The following is a 22,447-nucleotide window of genomic DNA, read 5'->3' on the forward strand; positions in this document are numbered from 1 at the left end:
ATCCGTCCATCTCCTTGCTCAGCGGGGAGCCCGCTTCTCCCTCTCCCTCTGCTCCTCCCCCTGCTCATGCACTCTCACTCGCTCACTCTCTCAAATAAATCTTTAAAAAAAAAGTTCACATAAACTTTAGACCTCCCGAGAACTTAACTACTAATAGCCTAATGTTGACTGGAAACCTTACCAGTAACAAGCAGTTAACACACATTTCCTATGTTATATGTATTAAATACTACAGTTTTACAATAAAGCAAGCTAGTGAAAAATACTAAGAAAATCAGAAGACAAAATACATCTATGGCACTGAAGTGTATTTATTGAAAAAAACCATGTGTGAGTGGACCTGCACAGTTCAAACTCATGTTGTTAAAGGGTCACCGGTACTTAGTAAAAGTTCTGTGAATGTGGTCTCTCTCAGAATGTATTGTACTTGTGATGATGTGAGGTGATACAATGCCCACGTGATGAGATGAAGTGAGCTGAATTCAGTAGGCTTTTGACAGCATTAGGTTCTGTTGACCTTCAGGTGGTACATTAGAAAGTGGATCATTTTCTGAACTGTGGTTGATGCAGGTAACTGAGACCACAGAAAGCAAAACCACAGATGAGGGGGTACTAATATATACTGTTTTTCAGGGAAATAAGTGCTCTCACCCACTCCTTTCCATATACTTTCCCAGTAACATATCTCCTCTTTTCAGTGTTGGGGTATCTGACATCTTTTCATTCTCTTACTTTCCTTCCATGACCACAAGAAAATACATTTATACTGTTGGCATCAATAACTGAAAGGAGCATAGCGGGAAATGGAAAAGCAGGGACATTTACCATGGAGCAAGAAAATGAAGAGACTGGAGTCTTTGGGAAATCTGTAATTATGGATACTTAATTGTGTAATACTTTTCAAGTCAGTAAGTTTGAGAGACTACTTAGTTTTTTTTTTTTTTTAAGATTTTATTTATTTATTTGACAGAGAGAGACATAGCGAGAGCAGGAACACAAGCAGGGGGAGTGGGAGAGGGAGAAGCAGGCTTCCCGCAGAGCAGGGAGCCGGATGTGGGACTCGATCTCAGGACCCCGGGATCATGACCTGAGCCGAAGGCAGACGCTTAACGCCTGAGCCACCCAGGAGCCCGACTACTTAGTTTTGAATTAAGACCCCAATTCTGCATTCAAGTTTTAAATTCTAGTGGATAAAACCAGCATGAGTAGATTTTCTTGGCATAAGGTGGCAAATGCAATGCTACAGGTATGCACGGAGAACCACAGAGAAGATGGAGCCATTTGTTAGGAGATTCAATCTGGAGGTACAGGGAGGTTTGGTGCAGTGGAAAGTAGTTCTCATGGGGACTGGAGAAAAGTTTTGGGAATTAGGGGAGCGGTGGTCCAGAGGAGAGGGTGCTTAGAACCATATGGAAATGAGCTGAAATAAGGTGGGTAGCCAGAGGCAGTGACCATGGATTATGGGAATGTGAGGGACAGACTAACAAACTGACCTCAAGGTGCCAAAGAAATTGTGGTGCCCCATTCAGAAAAAAAACACAGGCTTGGTCCTGTGATGTTGGGATAGTGGTGCTCAGAATGATTGCGTGGGAACAGATGTTTTCACTGGGACAGTGTCTCTGGAGGGAGGCTACCATAGGTGGTCAAGACTGACTGGCATAGGGGCGCCTGGGTGGCTCAGTTGGTTAAGCGACTGCCTTCAGCTCAGGTCATGATCCTGGAGTCCCAGGATCGAGTCCCGCATCGGGCTCCCTGCTCAGCGGGGAGTCTGCTTCTCCCTCTGACCCTCCCCCATCTCATGCGCTCTCTCTCTCTCATTCTCTCTCACAAATAAATAAATAAATAAATCTTTAAAAAAAAAAAAGACTGACTGGCATAAACACTGGAAGGAGGAACAAAACTTTGGTAATAGAGGAGAAATTCATTTGACAGAAGGATCCTAGATCTGCCTTACAAAGGGAATGGAGATTTGGGGAGCAGGGAGCAGCGTTCCAGCACTAAGTGGGTACACTGGTCTGTGGCAGTGGATATGGGGAGCTAGGAACAAATCCAAACATCAGGTGAGTGAAGGAACATGCAAAAAATATGGGGAACACCCAAAGTAAAGAATAGCAAGCTCCAAATAGAAGGTTGGACATGACATGATGAAACGGTTTGGGAGTCTGAACCAGAAAGAGATCTCTTAAACAATTCTGGGCTGGAGGGGAAAAAAACGATTAGTTCAGTTGCCACATAGTATACTATGATTATATTCCCTCTTTGTGTGTAACTTTTTAGTGTCTCTAGAAGGAAATTCCCTCAGGGACACCTGGGTGGCTCCGTTGGTTAAGCATCCCAATCTTGATTTCAGTGCAGGTCATGATCTCAGGGTCATGAGATCAAGCCCTGCATCCGGCTCCCCTCTTGGCATGGAGCCTGCTTAAGATTCTCTTTCCCTCTGCCCCTCCCCCACCGTGTGTGCGAGCATGTGCACTCTCTCTCTAAAAAAAAATTAAAAAATGAAATTCCCTCAGTTTTGTTATTCTGTGTACTGAATATAATGAGTTCCCAAACTTTGTTAAGATTTTATTTATTTGAGAGAAAGAGATAGCAGCAGAGAACAAACACAGGGAGGGAGAGGGAGAAACAGGCTCCCCGCTGAGTAGAGAGCCCACGTGGGCCTCAATCCCAGGACCCTGAGATCATGACCTGAGCTGAAGGCAGATGCTTAACTGGCTGAGCCACCCAGGCACCCCATGAGTTCCCCAACTTTGTGAGAGCTATAAATTTTATCATATTTTCAAGTGCATTGTCTATTGGTTTCAATTTTCCTTTACTTTTTAATCAGTCTACTGTTAATATGGCCCTCTTTTCTCTTGCTCTAATTTGGTTTTGTTGCTTTTAGTCCTTTTACATGGCTGTTATCTTGAACTTTCCCCTTCATTATTGTTCTGGGGATTTTCTTCTGTGTTGAATTCCCTGTTTTCTACATCCCATGAATTCCTCTTTTTACTTCCCCCACTGGTGGAATAGATCCCTCAGGATATTCCTGAGAAAGAGAAGTAGTTTCTTGTGACCTTTCATATCTGAAAATGGCATTATTCTACTCTCACATTTGATCAGTAGTTTGTAATAAATTCTAAGTTAGATTATTATACTTTAGAGGGTTGAAAGTCTTGTTTTCTGGTTTCCTGTGTTTCCACATGACACTTTCCTTTGTGGAAGTTTGTGGCTCCTCTCTTTAATTCTAGTGTGAAATTTTAGGACATCAATTGCCTTGATGTTGGTGTGTCTTTCATCTATTTTCCTAGGTCATTAGGATGCCACTCACATTTGGAGACAGATTCTTTGACTTGAGAAATTTTACTGTATGATTTCTTTGGTAGTTTCCTCACATTGAATTTTCTCTTACATGTTTCTGAAATTTGTATATTTTAGACATTCAACCTCCTAGACTGATCACTATTTGCTAATTTCTTTTCTGAATTTACATTAATGTTTTTACCCCTAACATCTTGCTTTTGTTTCATAGATGTGTAGTCTCTGGCAGTATTACTCATAGTCTTTAAATTTTCTTTTGACATAATCTGTTTCATTTTAATTTTATTTTATTTTTGTTTATTTTGGTCTTGTGTGTCTTAGTGGATTTCCCGAAATGTCTGTTGATCCTTGGCTATTTGTTCATATTTAAGCCTAAAATGCTGATTGAAAGTTCTGGGTTGGTCAGATAAGTCAAGTAGGGCCTCATTATAGAGTAATTGGATCACTCAGTAGCCCTTTCATGTGTCATTGGAGGAAAAGCCCCAGATGTCATTGTCAGTTGATCTTTTGGGGGTTAAGGAGCCTCTCAAAAGAGGAATCTTTTCATCTTCTAATGGTCAGCAGGGAGGCTTGGGAACCATCAAAGCTTGGAGCCAGAGGGAAATGGAAAGAGAGTCAAGTAGGCCTGGTTCTTATCATTCAGTATGGAGACATTTTCTTAATTCCCCTATTTTTGGAACAGTGCTTCCCCAACTTCCCTGAGCTATGTCTGTGCCTTCAAGTTCAGTTTCTCTAGAGCTTTGCTGTCAAGTATGGTAGCCACTAGCCAGATGGAGCTAGCCCATTGAAATGTGGTCTAAGAGTGAAATGCACAATGGATTTTGAGAGCTCAGTATGAAAAAAATACCAATTTTTATATTGATATGTTAAAATGATACTTTAGATACTTGAGGTTAAACACATTAATATTAAATATTTCACCTATGTTTATTAACATGACTACTAGTAAATGTGAAATTACCTATGTGGCTCACATTCTATTTTTATTGGATAGTGTTGCTCTTGACTAGAAGGGTAGGAGTCTATTCTTCATAAATGCTTTTCAATCTATTATCCATTTTTTTTCAGGCCTACCCTTCACACATTCACCTCTTCAGCAGAACCTGGTGTTTTCAACCCTGGGATTTTCTTGGATTCCTTGGCATGAATGGTTTATTATTCACTTGTTTCCTCCACAGGCTTGTTTCAGCTTTCTTGGCTCTGTGATTTCCATCTACTTTTCATATTCAAAATCTCCTTTTCTTACTCACTGTGTTTCCTTTTTTATTCTTTTGCTCTTTTAGGTTTATTCCTTTTCAAAATTCCTTATGGTTTTTTCAGATGGTATTTAGGAAGGAGCAAAGATAAACATGCATGTTCATGTTTGGCTAACTGAAAGTATACAGTGGAACTTTGATGAAACAGAAACTTGATCATGTCACTGACTGCTTAAATTTTTTCCTGTCTCCTCATTGCAGAAAGTGGAAAGTTCTGTCTACTCTGGCCCTTTATAATCACTTTTGCTTTTGCTGTGGTTATGCTGCATACAACCAACCAGCAAATCACAATGGCTTTGAAAGACCAACGTTTATTCTTTGTCCTACTATGTTTTAGCTGCTAATTGGCTATGACTCTTCTCAGTTTGGTATCTGCATCCATATCATTTAAAAAAATTAAGACTATTTTTTAGAGCAGTTTTGGGCTTATAGAAAAATTGAGAAGGTACAGAAAACACACACATTCTCTTTTTTACCTCCCCCCCCCTCCCGTTCCCCTTTTAACATCTTGAATTAGTGAGGCACATTTGTTACACTTGATGCATTATTAACTCCAGTCCATAGTTTACATTAGGTTTCACTCTTTGTGTTATACATCCTACGGGTTTTGACAAATATTTAATTGCACATATCTACTATTACAGTATCATGCAGAATACTTTCACTGCCCTAAAAATCCCTCCCTCCATGCCCCCTCGAACCTAATAACCAATGATCTTTTTAATATCTGTGTCTTTTCCGTTCATGATTCCAGGCTGAAAGATCAACCCCATCTGGAAAGGCTGTTTTAGAGACAGGGGAAAGGGAAAGTGAGCTGGGCAGAAGTATATAGTAGCTTTTAAAGCTTCTGCTTAGAAGTGGAAAGAGTCACATCCTTTTGCAGTTGGTTGGCGTAAGCCCGAAGTCAATGAACAGGGAAGTATATTCCTCTCACGGGAAGTTATAGTAACATTGTAGCAAGTGGAGACATGCAATTCTCTAATGAGGAAAAGGGAAGCAAATAATAGGGAACCCATAATGTACTACAGAGCATCAGTGCCAACCCTGACCACAGCTCTCCACTACCCAGTCCAGCCAGCTCTAATGAATCTCTTTCTATTCCTTATCTGGCCCACCCTCCTTGTATCTCTTTACTAAGTAAACTCCTCAATCTTTCAGGATTCAGCTTGTTTACTCCAGAAAGTCATTCCTGACTAAATTAATATGCTAGTCTATCCTGTATCCTGTGTTGGAATTTTTTTGCTTTCTTAGCTGAATCCTTTAGGCTATTAGCAGAATTAAATAATTCTAGAACATCTACTTAAAAGAACTTTCCGTTTAATTTTCATTTGACTTTGGCCAAGGTCTTCACAGAAGAAAAATTACCTGCATTCGGAAGAGTGATCACGTGGTAGTGTCTGATCAAAGATGTGACCACTTACCACTTCCATTGTTTGTGACTGAAAGGTGCAATACAGACTGTGAACTAAGGTAAAAGAAAAATGTGTAATGTAACCAGTGTATGTATAATGTAACCAGGTTAAAATTAATAAGTGAGATAAGATATAAAGCATCTAGTACAGAGCCTGCTCAGATGGATATGTAATTAATGTCTATCCTGTGTCCCTGCTGGTATAAAATTTCAGGCTCACTAATTTATTATGAGACTTGGCAACTGATTTGAATGTTTGTTCATAGTATTTGATGAATACCAGTATATAGGCCTCAAAATTTTGTGTAAGAAATGGAAAGAAATTTGTAAAATATATGGGTAAACTCTAATCTTAAAATCCATGGTTTAAATATCTGAAACAAATTTTGTGGAATGATTGTATAATTCCCTTTGAACTTATGAACCAATAAACTTTTAAAAGTTTAAGGATTGAAGAATCAGTAGATTGGTTTCTTGATCTTATCAATATCTTGTCCATTAAACATTAAGAAACATGATCCTAGATTATGGGGCAGGGAAGTATCCACTTCTAAATTTCCTCTCTTTTGGTGGGGGTCATGTGGGGGGTCTTAGAGCAAAGCTAAGAACAACCCCATCTAGTGGGTGACCGTTAGCATCCAGGGATGGCCAGAACCTCTCATTTAGCAAGGAAGATCACTTTTATATATTTATGTTGTTTGAAGGCATAGTGGAAGAGCTGCTTGAATAAATCTCATCCAATTATTGCCGTGGAGTGAAGCACAATGAAATCCTCCAGATGCTATGGGGAATTGAAACAAACTCTGTGAATTCTATGCTCTGTTATACTGTTGCACTCATATTGTTTGATAGATTGCTAGACTATAATTGGGATAATTTGGCTAAAATTAGCAGATTTTTACTTGCAGAAAAAAAATGGGTTACAAGAATGAGAAAATGTGATAGGCTCTATAAAAACCTAGTTTTGCCAACTTTTAAAGGCTTGGTCTTATTGATACAGATTCCCAGATATTTCCTGATAATGAAATACTTTAGTGTGGTTGCATAGAGAGATACTACCTGATTGTGAGTCAGATATATTCAGTCCTAAATCTGCCACTAAGTAATTAGGTAATCTTGATCTACGCAGTTGTTTTCAAAGGCTTTTGGGAAAGCTTGGGGTTCCTTGGATCTACCTCCAAAGGCACCACCAGATGCCAGAGTGCAGTCACAAGGTATAGTGCTGCCTCCGTATCTCCAGCTTTAACCAGACCACCTGCATTTTTATGTTTGGAGAGCAAGTTAAATTTTATTTTGTCGGTGGGGGGAATGATTTCTAACATAAGTCAAGCATTTATATTATGTGAACACATATCTCTGAGCATCATTTTCTCATCTATAAAAATGAAAGTTTGGGCTATGTCAGAATTTTTCATCTAATGATATATCAAGTATTTTCAGGTGGCTTGTCAGTCTTTTCAAAATTGAATCCTATGCATGAATTTCTCTGAATCCATATTTTTAAATCGCATTAATTGGCATCCCTAAGTGTAATAACATCCTTTTTTCTAGGTGGCACATCATTGGCAAAAGTGAATGTTCATCCCACTGTGGTCAAGGATATAGGTCCTTGGACGTCCACTGCATGAAGTATTCCATTCATAAAGGACAAACTGTTCCAGTAGATGACCACTACTGTGGTGACCAACTTAAACCTCCCACACGAGAACCCTGCCATGGTGACTGTGTCTTAACAAGGTGGCATTATTCAGAATGGTCCCAGGTACAAATAACCAGTATTGCTTAAGAAAAGTTGTCCCCCCCCCTTTGTTAAATATTTGTTACTCTATATTTTTGTTAAAATGTTATTTTTTTCATTTGTCATCACTGGTTTTTGTTTTTGTCCTTTTAATCAGTGTTCCAGGAGTTGTGGAGGAGGGGGAAGGTCTCGAGAATCTTATTGTATAAATAACTTTGGCCACCATCTTGCTAACAGAGAATGCCAAGATATTCCCCGAGTGACAACCGAGAATTGCAATGAATTTTCCTGTCCCAGTTGGGCTACTAGTGAGTGGAGTGAGGTAACATTGAACAGATGAGGCTAAGAACTGTTACAATATTTTGTAGGAAAGCTTTGCAATTTAAGGCTTTAAAGAAGTCAAAAGTAATTTGTTCTTGCTTTGTAAATAACTATTATGAAGGCAATAACAAATTAATGGTTTGTTCTTAAATTATACTGTCTGGCTAATAATAACATTGATTGGTGTTTAATCACTAACCATTTTCATAAAGTCCCAGTGTCCACAGTAGCCTGAGATATATACTTAAGGTTAGTTTTGTACCTTTGTTTCTAGGACAAATGGATGCTGCACTGGGATTTGAGCAGCAAATTTGGGGTGGCTGATCTTACCTGGTGTATATCTCTGGAGGACTGAAGGGAAAATGTCATTAGGAATGGTCTTTCATGTGCATTTTAATGTGTGACTTGATCATTGTGTCATTTTTTTAGGCATTTATATTGACTAATAGTAAAAATAATGATCATTTGTGTTCTTTCAGTGTCTTGTTACATGTGGAAAAGGAACAAAACAGCGGCAAGTGTGGTGTCAGCTGAATGAAGATCACTTGAGTGATGGTCTCTGTAATCCAAGTAACAAACCTGAATCTCTGAGACCGTGTGAGCTTCATACATGTGCTTCCTGGCAAGTAGGACCATGGGGTTCTGTGAGTATGAGAATGGTTTTCCTAATTTAATTCATCTTTATAGAATAGCACCAGAATTGCGGTGTGTTCACTCTCTTAATGGAGGCAGCTAAATTTGGGTTGGTTTTTTGGGAAAATATCTTTGAAATGTAACCTCTCATCTATACAATTTTATCAGTGCGGCTAATTTTGCATTGGTAAATAGTTCAGCTTTGCTTTTGAACTCACTTGTTAACCAAAATGCTGCAAATATATTCTTCAGCTTTGTTTAAACTATAAATATTTTCATGCTCTGTGTCTAAATGAGCTTTACTGCATTTTAGAGTAGGCATTGTTTTAGAAGTTTTGCCAAACAGGCAGCTAGGAATTTGCAGGATGAGCAGTGGTCAGGCTGGATGAAGATGGACAGCCTGTTAACCCATGGAGGTTGCCACTGTGGATGGGAAACCTTGTCTCATCTTCCATTTAACTTTATGCTCTTCCTTCTTCATCTCTTTGAAATTTCTTTAGCATGTTAAAAGACATACATACACCAGGTAGATTTTGAAAAAGTATTTAGTCCCCCTAAATTACATTAACTCTGCCCCCAAAATATCAAGGCTCTATTGACATTTTTACATAACTTTTTAAGGCTACGATAACACTTGTCCATTTTAACATCACTATTATCTGTCTACCTTGGAATAAATGTATATTGATTACATTTGCTAATTTTGTATGGGATCCGATGTAAAGGACTAATGAAAAGATCTGAAATTATGTTAACTGTATTAAGAAAATTAGGCTTATACAATTTTTGAGTAACGGTGTTGGATACGGGCTTGTATTGTTCCAGTGCACGGCCACATGTGGACGTGGGTATCAGATACGTGCTGTTAAATGTGTCAATGAGCTGCTCAGTGCAGTGTTAGATGACGGGGTCTGCCATGGAGCCAGCCGCCCAAGTGACAGGCAGGTAAAGGACACCTCTTCATGGATTATAAACAAAAAGTTTTGTTACAGGAGGATGAATGTGTTAAACTTATTTCATATGTATTTGTCCTACTAATATCCCTTGCAAACATGTTTGTGCACATGTGTGTTGGAGAATTTATCTTTTTAAAAGTGTTTCCAGGGGTGCCTGGGTGGCTCGGTTGGTTGAGCGACTGCCTTCGGCTCAGGTCATGATCCTGGAGTCCCGGGATCGAGCCCCGCATCGGGCTCCCTGCTCGGCGGGGAGTCTCCTTCTCCCTCTGACCCTCCTCCCTCTCATACTCTCTGTCTCTCATTCTCTCTCTCGCAAATAAATAAAAAAATCTTAAAAAAAAAAAAACTTAAAAAAAAAAAGTGTTTCGAGCTTTATAGCTTTATTAACTTTTTTAGTCTTTATCTGCCATTGAATCACTCATTTAACGTAGATGTTTTCATCCTTCACACTGCAGAAGGATAGTATCTATTGTGAATACGGCATGTTGTACTTTCTGCGGGTAGTGTTCTGTGTGCACCTCAGGATATTTCAGCTTAGTGGTATTTTTGAAGGACTATTGCTCTTTTTCTTTTCAACCACCGGATAGAATGATCCAAACCTTAGGATTCAGATTTGTACTATCTGCTTGTAGCCCTTGACAGTACTTTGTACTTCTGAAAAATTTAAACTTTTACATTATTAATTTGTAATTCTGCAGCTATTCTTGAATTAGACATGTGGAAGAATGAAGATTTTAATAGAAATCAGAGTGAATTCATTGATGTTTTGAGATACATTTTTCTTTTGAACAGGACTGTATAGTCATACCTTGCCCAGTTATCCCTAAAATTGGGGCCACTTCATTGTCAGCTGTTCCCATAGGAAAGATAGCCCAATGGCGACATGGTTCTTGGACCCCAGTAAGTGAATTCCTTTAAGAAGTACAGTGTTTGGGGGCGCCTGGGTTGTTCAGTTGGTTAGGTGTCTGACTTCGGCTCAGGTCATGGTCTCGGGATCCCGGGATGGAGCCCGCATTGGGCTCCCCAACTCAACGGGGAGCCTGCTTGGCCCTCTTCCTCTCCCTCTGCCCACACATCCCCCCCACTAGTGTTCTCTCTCCCAAATAAATAAATATCTTTAAAAAAAAAAAGTACAGTTTTTGTATTATGGAGGCTTTTACCCATCAATAATGGTTGCTTCAGTTTAGCCAAATTAATGTTATGCATTCATTCTCAGGTAACTTAATGGAGTAGAAGTGATGTAGGGTTCAGAAATAGATAATTTAGTGGCTAAATGCTGCTCTATCCTGCTCTTACCCAGAGCTCTGTGTCTGTGGGCAAGAAATTGAAGTTTTCTAGGTTTGTTTTCTCATCTACAAAATGGGGATGATAATATTTATCTCACAGGTGGTTATGCAAAGCAGACATGAAATTAGGCTTTTTATCAGCCTTTATTTGGAGTATATGCTTTGTTTTAATCTTATATAGAAGCTATATTAGTAAGCTTCAGGTATTCTCTGAATATTTTAATTATGGGATCATATCGACCCTGTTAGATGTTTAAAGTTATTTAAAATAAGATTGTCTCATAAAATGTTTCCTGAATCTTATTCTCATTGCAAATGTAGGATCCAAACTGAGTGGGGTATTCATTGCCCTGTCTTTATTTGACTCAAAAGTGAAACCAAGTGATATCATTTAAAATCTTTTTTCAAGAAACTTCATGTTTTAGAAATCTGAGCAAAAGCTACCTGAGAGAGGTACTGTGTAACACTTTGGTTTAATCCTTTTTTTTTTTTTTTTTAAGTGCTCTGTGTCTTGTGGACGAGGTAATCAAGCGCGCTATGTAAGTTGTCGTGATGCTTATGATAGAATAGCAGATGAATCCTATTGTGCCCATTTACCCCGACCTGCTGAAGTATCTGTCTGTTTTAACCCTTGTGGGGAGTGGCAAACTGGGAATTGGTCACCTGTAAGTATTTTTATGAGAAAAAAATAAATAAAATTAAAAAGCTTAAATATAATTGATATTTAGTATAATAATATAACTTATTACATTATAAATGTTGGCTAAATTTGTGATCAGTGTTCAGCTTCCTGTGGCCATGGGAAAACAACGCGACAAGTTTTATGCATCAACTACCATCAGCCAATTAATGAGAATTACTGTGACCCTGCAGTTCGCCCTTTGATAGAACAAGAATGTAACCTGGCAGCCTGCCCACCCATGTACAGTCACTTTCCAAGTTCCTCTGAGCAGCCGAGCCATTTTCCCGGCAGGAATTTTCCATTAACTCACAAACCAGAAGATCATCAAAATCAGGGGGTCCATCCGTCTATCAGAGGAAACCAATGGAGAACAGGACCATGGGGATCAGTAAGTCATCTTTATTGAGTTATATTAATTCTGTAATTTTGTTATATTATAGCCTTTTAACAGATATGTATGTAATGACATCAAATACTTTTAATGCTAAATTTATCTGAAGATCAACAGTTTAAATCTTAAAAGGATTAAGCGAGTTTTGATGCAGATGACAAGTCCCCAGAGTTCTTATTGAACTATACACTAATGTGATATTATGATTACAGAGGAATGCACTTAAAAACAATCTGATTAGAGTCCATTATAATAAAAAAAAGAATTTTTTAAGAGGTTAAGACTGCAAATGTTTATTAAAAAAAACCCAAAACCTAGAAATTACTGTAATAGTGCAGTAGGCGGGTGTAAAACCATGAAACTACAAAGGTACAATTGTAGCTCTTATTTTACATAAAAGTTGAGACAAAGAAAAACAATATCAAAGTTAAGTGACTTCATCTTTTTTTGCTTCCTTTCTACTTAACACTTAGGACGGGGCTGAATTGGCTCTTGCAACCTTTACTATTTCCCCTTTCATTGACAAATTCTAATACACTCTTGTTTTTGGCAGATTTTTCAACTCAGATTATTCCAGTGAGGGGAATTTTAGCAGGGGGAGTTTGCATCTGAGTCCAAACACTGATTTCCCCCCCCCACTATGTAATTGCATGATGTGGCATCCACAGTTTGTTTTATCCTCGTCAGTGCTCTAGAAGCTGTGCTGGAGGTGTTCAGCACAGGGTTGTGGTCTGCCAGGATGAAAATGGACAGAGTGCCAGTTACTGCGATGCAGCCTCCAGGCCCCCAGAGGCCAAGCACTGTGACTCAGGTCCTTGTCCGCGGTGGAGCTACGGAAGCTGGGGAGAAGTAAGTCCTAATGTTTTCTAAACTTGTGGAGATGATGAATCTCTGAAGACTGAAAGTTAAGTACTTCATACTGTTACTGTGGGATAATCTTACTTCATGATACTACACAGAAAGGTTTATTTTTAGGAAAATCTTGTTCTTTTAATAGACCGTCTTGGTATAAATCACTCCTGTGTGATAGGAAGTACTCCAGATTTTTTAACAGAATCTAATATGCTAGCCAATATGTCTGTGAACCCGTAATGCCTCCCTAAAATTAGTATATTATTGTTTTCTTAGAAAATTTGGTTGATATAAAGATAGAAAATTAGATTAATATATAGCCATGCTGATATCCTATTACTGAGCCATTCATGTGGTGAATTTTCTAAGCAGATAGTTGTCAATTATCGAGCACTTCATGTCCTGGCATTCTTCTAGACACTGGGGATATGAAGATAATTTTTAAAGTAGTTCTCATGAATACTAATTCCATCTATATTGTGCATGAGAAAGAACAAGAAAGATTTATACTGGCTTTGGATGAATAAAATCAACTAATTTAGTCAAATATTTTTGCTTAATGATTTTTAGTATATATTTTCTCATAGAGCATTTGGAAATCCTTGTGTAAAGATACACTTCTGACCAGGTGCTATTAAATACCAAGTCCATTTTAAAAATGTTCTTTTACAGTTTCCAAAATGGAAATGACATTTTTACTCCTGAGGTTAGGCAAACTCATTGTAAAAATTGAAATGATAGGAAAAATTATGAAGAGATAAGAACTTTTAACATTTGATACATTTCCTTCCAGACTTTGGTCTTGTGTGGATTCCACAAATAGATTCATATTACATAGGTTGCTTTGCCACCCACCGCTTTCATGTAACACATACTGAACATTTTTCCCTGTTTATCAATTTAGGTCTATCTTACTAGCTTTTGTGAATACCCAGGAATCTATTGATAGGTTATCATAAATTAGGGAGTTAATACTTATTACTTAAGTAAATCCATTTTATTTGACTTGTCTATCTTACAGATCCTTGGTATCTTACTGAAACATGGTACTAATTCTCAAAATTTTGTGTAGTATTTTTTTTTTAATAATAGAACTAAAACTTTTTTACCCAGGAAGAAAATTTTAGCATTAATACTTATGTATTAGACATTGAATAAAGCAATATAATACTGTCTTTAAAACCACATAGTTTTGAATTTTCTTATTTTTAGTGTACACAAACATGTGGAGGAGGAATAAAGTCAAGATTCGTAATATGTCAATTTCCCAATGGCCAAATGTCACAAGAGCAAAACTGTGAAATCTTAAACAAGCCACCTAGTGTGGTACAATGTCATGTGCATGCTTGCCCTGATGAGGTGACATGGCATCGGGGACCATGGAAATCGGTACGATAGTAGTATTATTTTTGCCTGTTTTGTTTTGTTTTACTGTGCCCCCTTTAATCGCTTGTTTGTAAATTGTGGTACACACTGTATCTTCTGATTTTTTTACTTTAAGCAGATTACTGGCCATCTTGGCTCGTGGTATTAAATTTGGTAGTTTGGAAGAAGAATCCATTCAATTTCAAGTACTGTACTATAAATAATAGTTTTATATGTATTTATTTTTTATAAGTAATATTGAACCATAGCACTATTCTAATGGATATATTTTCTCCAGTACATCTTTGGCTTGTCCTCTAATTGTAAATGTTTGACTATACGCATTTGTATATAATGTTAACATTGTGCTTGTTACAATGGCAAATTAAGGCTGTGTCTTGTTTAAGTGTATAACTGTATAGCTTTTGTCTGTCAATGTCTAGTAACTGATCCAAAAGCAAATAACATTCTTTAAAACTTTTTTTTTTTTATCATTGTTAAACTTAGTACCTTGTTTGGAAATGTGAAAATATTAAAAGAGAAATTTAAAGTGAATTGTTTACAGTTTGTTACATACATCATGGAAAAATATTTGTATAGTAATTTATATGAATATTTCTTCACTGTGTGGAGTTACTCTGTTTTGGGGATGTTTTAATTTATTTTTTTGGAGCCACAGACAAAATTCATTAAGTATTGTTCATGACTGATTAATTTAGTATATTTCAAATATCCAGGCTTTGAAGAATAATTAATATATAAATATGTTGACATTAGCATGTTGGTCACTTTTGATATTTTAAATCCTAAACAACCAAGTACACTTTTTCCAGGTGAAAAACATATGTCTATTTATAATTTATAAAGTTATACAGTTCTTTATTTGGAAAATAATTATAACTCTTTATAACCAAACCTGATGCCTGCACTTGGTTTGCTTTTCCCAAGTCAAAGCTTTACATTGTGATGTAAACCTAAGTTTCAGACTCCTGCTGTTTGATGAGTAAGTCAAGTTCTAGTTCAGGCTGAAATGCATCTCTATAGTCAGTGTAACTGATATAAAACAAAAGGAAATTGTAACTTTATAGGAGGATCCTAAATTGCTACATCACTTTGTTGGAACTAACAAAAAACATATTTTGCCATAGAAAGCATTCACTTATTAATAAAATATTGACCATCTATATCCTAGGCACTGTGCTACAGAAATTAAAAAAAAAAAAAAAAAAAAAACCTATTTCTTACTCCTGTGGAGTTTATAGCCTAGTTGGAGAGATTTGAGTAGGAACTCAACTATAAAAAGATACCCTTTTTTGTTAGCCATCTTACACTGAAAATTCACTTTTTCTTTACTAGATCTGTTACATTGTCTTTCATTTTTTTGGCTGTAGTTTGCAAGCCTAGTTCTTAATAAGGCTATGGATTGCTTTCTTGGAGTTTTGTCCCAATTAGGAAAGCAAGCTCCTGACCAGTTAATTAGAGGATTAAATTGTAATGGCATTTGTTTCTGAGCACAGAAGTTTTGTTTTCTTACTCATTCATCAATTCATTAATTCACAAAGCATTAAACATTTGTGCTAGGTATCAAAATACCTAAAATTGTTTCAATCATATTTTCTATTTCAGGGGTCAGCAGACTATGGCCCATGGACCAAATCTGGCCTATTGCTTATTTTTGTAAATAAGTTTCATGGGAACACATTTTTTTTTTAGGTATTATCTATGGCTGCTTTTGATACTACAGTTATTGCAATAGAGACTGGCCCTTAAAGTCTGAAATATTTACTATTTCACCCTTTCGGGAAAAGTTTGCTGACCCCTTATTTAATAAACATGATGCTTTTTAAATTTAGCATAAAATGTACTTAAAGTTATAGACTATTAGAATTACAAATATTCATTTGGGGTCATTTTTAGATGTTTTTGATATTTTAAAACATGTTACAAGGTTTATCAACCTTCTCCACATATTCACTAGGGTATTTAGACAATTTTTTTTTCCAGTTTTGAGATATACTTGGTGTGTAACATTGTGTAACTTTGAGGTGTACAGTGTCACACAATGTTTATATATGGTGTTGGAAGGTATCTAGTACTATATTCGAATATATTCGTGTCATGCTCTTTATATGTAAATGATATTGTAAGTGAAAAGAACCTGAATGTTCAGTAAAGTTCTGTGTATAGATAACTTTTTCAATCTGACAAAAACCAATAACCAAGAAAATGACCGCAGTTACAAAATAGTAACACAGAAGTACACAAGTCTTCATTGTTTACTACGTGCCTGTTCCGAAAGGAGCTCATTGAATAATTCAGTCTTTGCACTAGTGAGAAACTGTAATGTCTTTTTTTTTCATAAATTGAAGGTGAAATTTTAAAAATCACAATGTTTATATCAGAGTTTTTGCAAACTTATTTATTCACTTTTTATAGGTATAAAGTACATATATATTAAAGTGCCTGGATTTCTTTTATTATATGAAGAATTTTATTCCTTAAATTAGCCTTTTATATTAAAAGGGTTTAAGGGAGCTGAAGTTTTTTTTGTTGTTGTTAAAACTAGATATAACCTTTTACCTCTTTGTGTTGCTACATATTAGCCAAACTTCAGAATACCTCTTATTAACATATCAGACTAATATTCTTTCAAGGGTAACTTTAATTTCAGCAGATCCTACTCACTAGGTTAGAAAATTACAATGTGTGTGTGTATGTATACATATACATATATGAACAACATGAAATCTCAAACATTTCATTTTAAAGCAGAATTATAAAGTGTTAAATCATTAAAATGTAACTAGGAAGAAAGTTGTAAATATGCATTTAAATTTTCTCCATCTTGTGGAAAATCTTGTAATAATTTATAAGCATGATTAAGGAAATAAACCTTAACCTATGTCTGTTAACTTAATGACTGTATTTTTGTGATTAGTCAATGTGAAATGATTGTATTTTAACCCTTGTTTATTAATGACATGTGTTGTGGCTTTGTGCTTTGCATAATTCATATGTATGTTGTATTTTTACTACTTCGATCAATACCTAAAATGTTTTAAGTCCCTGAACAGATCCTGTATTGTAATGAATCCCTCTTTTCTCTTGGTGCTGTTTTTCTTAAATTAACAAACTATTAATTTCTTATTAAACATTTAATTGCTGAATAGTGTATGTTTTCATAATTTGAGTATTTAAGCTATTGTTATATTTTAAATCCATTAGAAACTAACATTCGTGTTTAAAAACATAAGATCTATTGTTTAGATATCAATTTTAAATACTAGAAAAATTTATATTTTATAAACAATAAAAATCTATGATGTAAACTTATTTATTGGTAAGGTAAAAGCTCATGACCAAGATAGTCTTTAAAAGGTGAGTAGAGTGCTTGCTTTGGCAGCACATGTACTAAAAGGTGAGTAAAAGTTTTATTTTTCTCTTCTCTCTCATGTATACTAAGGAACATTACATATGTAATCAAACAGTTCTAGCAAATGCTCTTTAAGTAAATTTATAATAATTTCTTTATTTTCCCATTAAGTCTCATTTAGCTGATTCATTTTCCTAAATGCTTTTATTCTCTACCTAGAATGCAATCATGTTTGGTATGAAAATGTGTATTCCATTGTGTTCTGGGTTAATGATGATCCCAGAGAATTAAAGAGCATATTTTTTTCCATTAAGGATTGTTTTTTTCCTTCAAAAATGAGAAAATTCATTTAAAAAAAATGAAAGCTTGATACTTGAATCTTCTAGATTCTAGTGCTTTCCCCAAAGTGTTTCTTTTTAAAATGTATATACATAGGCACTATACTAAATCTCTAATATGATACAATGGAATGCAACGAACAGAAGCACTTTTAGCAATGAGCATGTGGTAGCAGCATACACCCAGTAAATCTGCAGTTTGTCACCTTCACAGTTTTGTGTAACAAAAAAACATTGAAGGTCTGAACTTGGGTTGGGAGGCTCCTTCCACTGTAGCTCTCACTGAGGATGAAATGCACTCGGGAAGAAACTTGTTACTGCCTCTGTTGCTCATAAGGCCAGGAGTAGCCAGGGAGGATGGTAATGTGTGGGGAAATGGTTTCAAGAAACTGTCAATTCTTTGTGGAGTGTAGAACTCAGTAAAACTATTTATAGTAATAAGTTGTTTTCTTAAATTTGGAAAAGTTATACATAACCATAGTAAAAAGCTGGAAATCTATTTTATTCCTAATTTATCATAGTTTCACATACCTTATTAGTAAGTAGTGAACTAATGTTTCCATTTATTTGTTACTCTATCTTTCTATAGTACATTCATTGACTCTCCCAAAGATGAGCATCCCCTACATGTTAGGCATTGTGCAGTGGATAAATCAGGCACAATCCCTGTGTACAAGAAGTTTGCAGTTAAGTGATGAATGTACTAAATAGATGGTCGGAATGCAAAACAGGAGTCCTCTCTGATTTCAGTAACCATATGATTTATAATATTGAGGACTCATAATACTGGGACCTTAATAGGTTGTAATTATCCAAGAATTGGATAATGAGGATGGTACTTGACAACACAATAATTCTGCCAGTTGATCTTTCTAGAAAGCCTAAGCCAGTAGAATCTATTCCATTATAACCTGGCAAGAGAGGAGTGGCATCCTGAGTCCCTGTGCTAGAATAGTTTTTTGCATAATTGCAGCATCTTCCTCCTTTATGTAGGTGGATTTCATGTCTCACCAAAAAGAACATGGACCAAGATATATGATGGTATGAAAGTAATTTTGGAGATACAAATGGGACTTGCAGGTTTGAAATGTAAAACCTAGGAAAAATTTAAGTAGATAATATACTGATGAGATCATAAGAGACTTGTGAGTGTGTTATATTGAATGAAGTTAGAATGTTAAATCTAAAATAAACTCAATGTGAAATGGCAATATGCCATGTTTTTCTTTATGCATCTATATTAAAATGGACATGTTTCTATGGTAATTCTCTTTTCCCAGACATAATGCTTGAGAATGTTTAAGAATCTCTGGAAATAGATTTTTAGATGTTTTATAACCACATATTCTCAGTATTCTACAATATCTCTGTTCTCGACAATGATCCTATTTATGTAGGATGTATAGGCATTGTTAATATTCATTTAGATACCATAATTTTTCTGTCACCTTTCAGTAGTTTGAGAAAACCATTTTAGTTCCTATATAATCACAGGAACAACAAAGACTTTGGCATTAATCTTGTGAAGTCTCTTTGACATTTTCTAGATAGTTGATTTCTGATCTTTTGAGCATAGATAATATTTCTCAGTAACATGTTTTGAACATGTCCCCTTTTTATATTTAGACATTACAAGCTAATATATAAGTGATTTATGAAACCTACAAACATGAATTAGAGTATTTTTAATGAATAATTTCTTACTGAACTGTGATAGTAATCCCATTTTTAAAAAGTGGTAGGATAATGGGGACTAAGGAGTGCACTTGCTGTGATGAACGCTGGGTGAGGTGTGGAAGTGACGAATCACTATAGTGTACACCTGAAACTAATAGAACAGTTAACTATACTGGAATTAAAATTTTTAAAGAAGGATGGTGTTTCATTAGCTTTGAAAATCTTGGTTCAACACTGTCCTAGCAGTTTAAAAATCTCATTTATCCCAATTTGTCATTTCAGTAGCTTCCATAGCTGAAAAAATTACCACATGAAAATACATACCTCCATACAGAAAAGTTAATCACTGGGTGTTAGTGTTGTAGATTAGTAACTGATTTTTAAATCCAATTACCAATTATGCAAAAAAAATCATCGAAACTTGTGTGACAAATTTCCATTCTCCACGATGTCACTCAGTTACTGAAAATTACTAGAATGAGATATATTTTCAAGTTTGTAATTTTTCTTTGTCGCTGTATAGTTGACACAATGTTAACATTAATTTCAGGTGTACAGCATAGTGATTCTACAGCTCTATACACTATCTATGCTCCCCACAAGTGTAGCTACCATCAGTCACCATACAATGCTATTATACCATTGACTATATATCACTGTGCTATACCTTTCATCCCCCATGACTTATTAATTCCATAACTGGAAGCCTATACCCACTTCCCTTCACCATTTTGCCCCTCCCTCCACAGGCAACCACCAGTTTATCCTGTGTATTTATAGGTCTGTTTCTGTTAGTTTTCCTTTTAAGATTCCACATATAAGTGAAATCATATTTGTCTTTGACTTATTTCACTTGGACCCAGAGGGTATCATGCTATGTTGTCACAAATGGCAAGATCTCATCCTTTTTATGATTAATATTCCATGTGTATATATACCACCTCTTTCTCCATTCATCTATCAATGGACACTTAAGTTGCTTTTATATATTGGTTATTGTAAATAATTCTGCAACAAAGATGGGGTGCATATAGCCTTTCAAATTAGTGTTTTCATTTTGGGGGGTATAAATATCAGTAGTTGGATAACCAGATCATATGGTAGTTCTCTCTTTAATTTGAGGACCCTCTATGCTGTTTTCCACAGTGGCTGCATCAGTTTACGTTCCCACCAGCAGTGCACGAGAGTTCCTTTTTCTCCATATCCTTACCAACACTTCTTGTCTTTTTGATGCTAGTCATTTTGATAAGTATAAGGTGAAATCTTACTGTGGTTTTGATTTGCATTTCCCTGATGATTAGTGATAGCGAACATCTTTTCATATGCCTGTTGGTCATCTTTGGAAAAATGTCTATTCAGGTCCTCTGCCATTTTTGATCAGATTATTTTTTTTTTGGTGTTGTGTAACTTTATTTATATTTTAACAAATAGTGTTAAAACTCAATGAAACTTTGAAAGATATGGAAGCCATTTAAACAATTTTGTTTCAAAGCTTTAAAAATACACATGTGAAAGTTTTGATAGTTGATACATTGTTTATGGTAACAAAATCACATAATACTAGAAATACTTCCAAGTGTTTAAAAATGTTCTAAGTAGTTTCCAGTTTATTTCCCGGAGTCCATAGTCTCTCATGTTTCATCTCCCCCTCTGATTCTGACCCCCTTCATTTTTCCCTTCTTTCTCCTAATGTCCTCCATGCTATTCCTTATGTCCACAAATAAGTGAAACTATATGATAATTGTCTTTCTCTGTTTGACTTATTTCACTTAGCATAATCTCGTCAAGTTCCATCCATGTTGATGCAAAAAAAGAAAAAAATTTCCAAAAACCATTGCTGTCTCATCTACTCTTAAGTGTCTCCTTTAAAGGAGATGTTATGGGTCTATTTTTTAAAGTATTAGGTATTACACTCATTATAGAAAAAAATTTGGAACAAGCCTCTTTTTGTAATGGAAAAATTAGCAATTCATCTTTATGAGCCCATTTGATAATTTGAACATAACCAGCAAAACTCTGAGCCTAAAATGAAAAAAGTTTGTTGTGTCACTCATTAGAGTATTGAGTCAATCCATTTAATCCATTTATCTTCCTAAGTGGACATATATTAACTGATTGCAGTTGGTACACAAAGTGGAATGGCAGAGTAATGATCTCGGTCAGGATACCTAAAGTATGTGTCAGGTTAGCATAAAAACCCATATGGTAAAGCTTATTTTAGATAAACATAAATATAAAATTCTTTTAAGAAATTCTGTTGGTACTACATTGAATCACCTTGCCACCTCTGAGAAAGACTTTTGAAAAACTGATTTAGAACCTCATAGGCTTCTATGAAGCATAAAAGTTTAGTATCCTCTCTAAAACCTCAAACTACAGTTAAGATTGGAATTACCTGATTTATTTTCATAGATACCATCTGCTTCCTGGTTGTCAAGAGAATAAAGTTGAGAAAAGATTGTTCTTAAATTCCTGCACCAATTTATCTCAATCCTAAATCCAGCAGGATATGTTTAAGGATAAGGTACTTTATCACATCATATTGTAATATGACCTTTGCATTAAGTCTCATAATCATGATATACATATATTTGTGAGAATTAGCTGAAATATTGCAAGGTTTTTGGTAAACCACATAAATTCATTACCAGTTAACTGAGTTCTGAAGTGATCCTCTAAGACCATTCTGAACTTTTATTTTCCTGGACTTCTGATATTTTGCAGTTGTGACCCAGAGAAACTCAGACTTTGGAAGTAACTATGAAGGCAATGGTAGTCACTGAACTGCCAAAAAAAAAAAAAAAAATCCATCGATCCACTCAAGATCATTAAGAGCCTATCTATATCAGGCACTGGGCTAGGATTTGT

The 22,447-nt window shown here is 35.8% G+C and overlaps 1 protein-coding gene across 1 annotated transcript in view; it reads left to right on the forward strand.

Annotated features, from left to right (window-relative positions):
* ADAMTS20 (ADAM metallopeptidase with thrombospondin type 1 motif 20) overlaps positions 1-22,447 on the forward strand; it is a 168,136-nt gene that overhangs the window by 75,398 nt on the left and 70,291 nt on the right. Inside the window, exons 19-28 of the mRNA XM_021704883.1 lie at positions 5,900-6,026; positions 7,519-7,729; positions 7,863-8,027; positions 8,506-8,670; positions 9,485-9,604; positions 10,408-10,515; positions 11,402-11,566; positions 11,681-11,971; positions 12,662-12,823; positions 14,039-14,215. Coding sequence (XP_021560558.1) covers positions 5,900-6,026; positions 7,519-7,729; positions 7,863-8,027; positions 8,506-8,670; positions 9,485-9,604; positions 10,408-10,515; positions 11,402-11,566; positions 11,681-11,971; positions 12,662-12,823; positions 14,039-14,215 — 1,691 coding nt within the window. The remainder of the gene's footprint in view (positions 1-5,899; positions 6,027-7,518; positions 7,730-7,862; positions 8,028-8,505; positions 8,671-9,484; positions 9,605-10,407; positions 10,516-11,401; positions 11,567-11,680; positions 11,972-12,661; positions 12,824-14,038; positions 14,216-22,447) is intronic.

The sequence above is a fragment of the Neomonachus schauinslandi genome, chromosome 5 (genome assembly GCF_002201575.2).
Source record: "Neomonachus schauinslandi chromosome 5, ASM220157v2, whole genome shotgun sequence".
In the NCBI taxonomy this organism is placed as follows: Eukaryota; Metazoa; Chordata; class Mammalia; order Carnivora; family Phocidae; genus Neomonachus; species Neomonachus schauinslandi.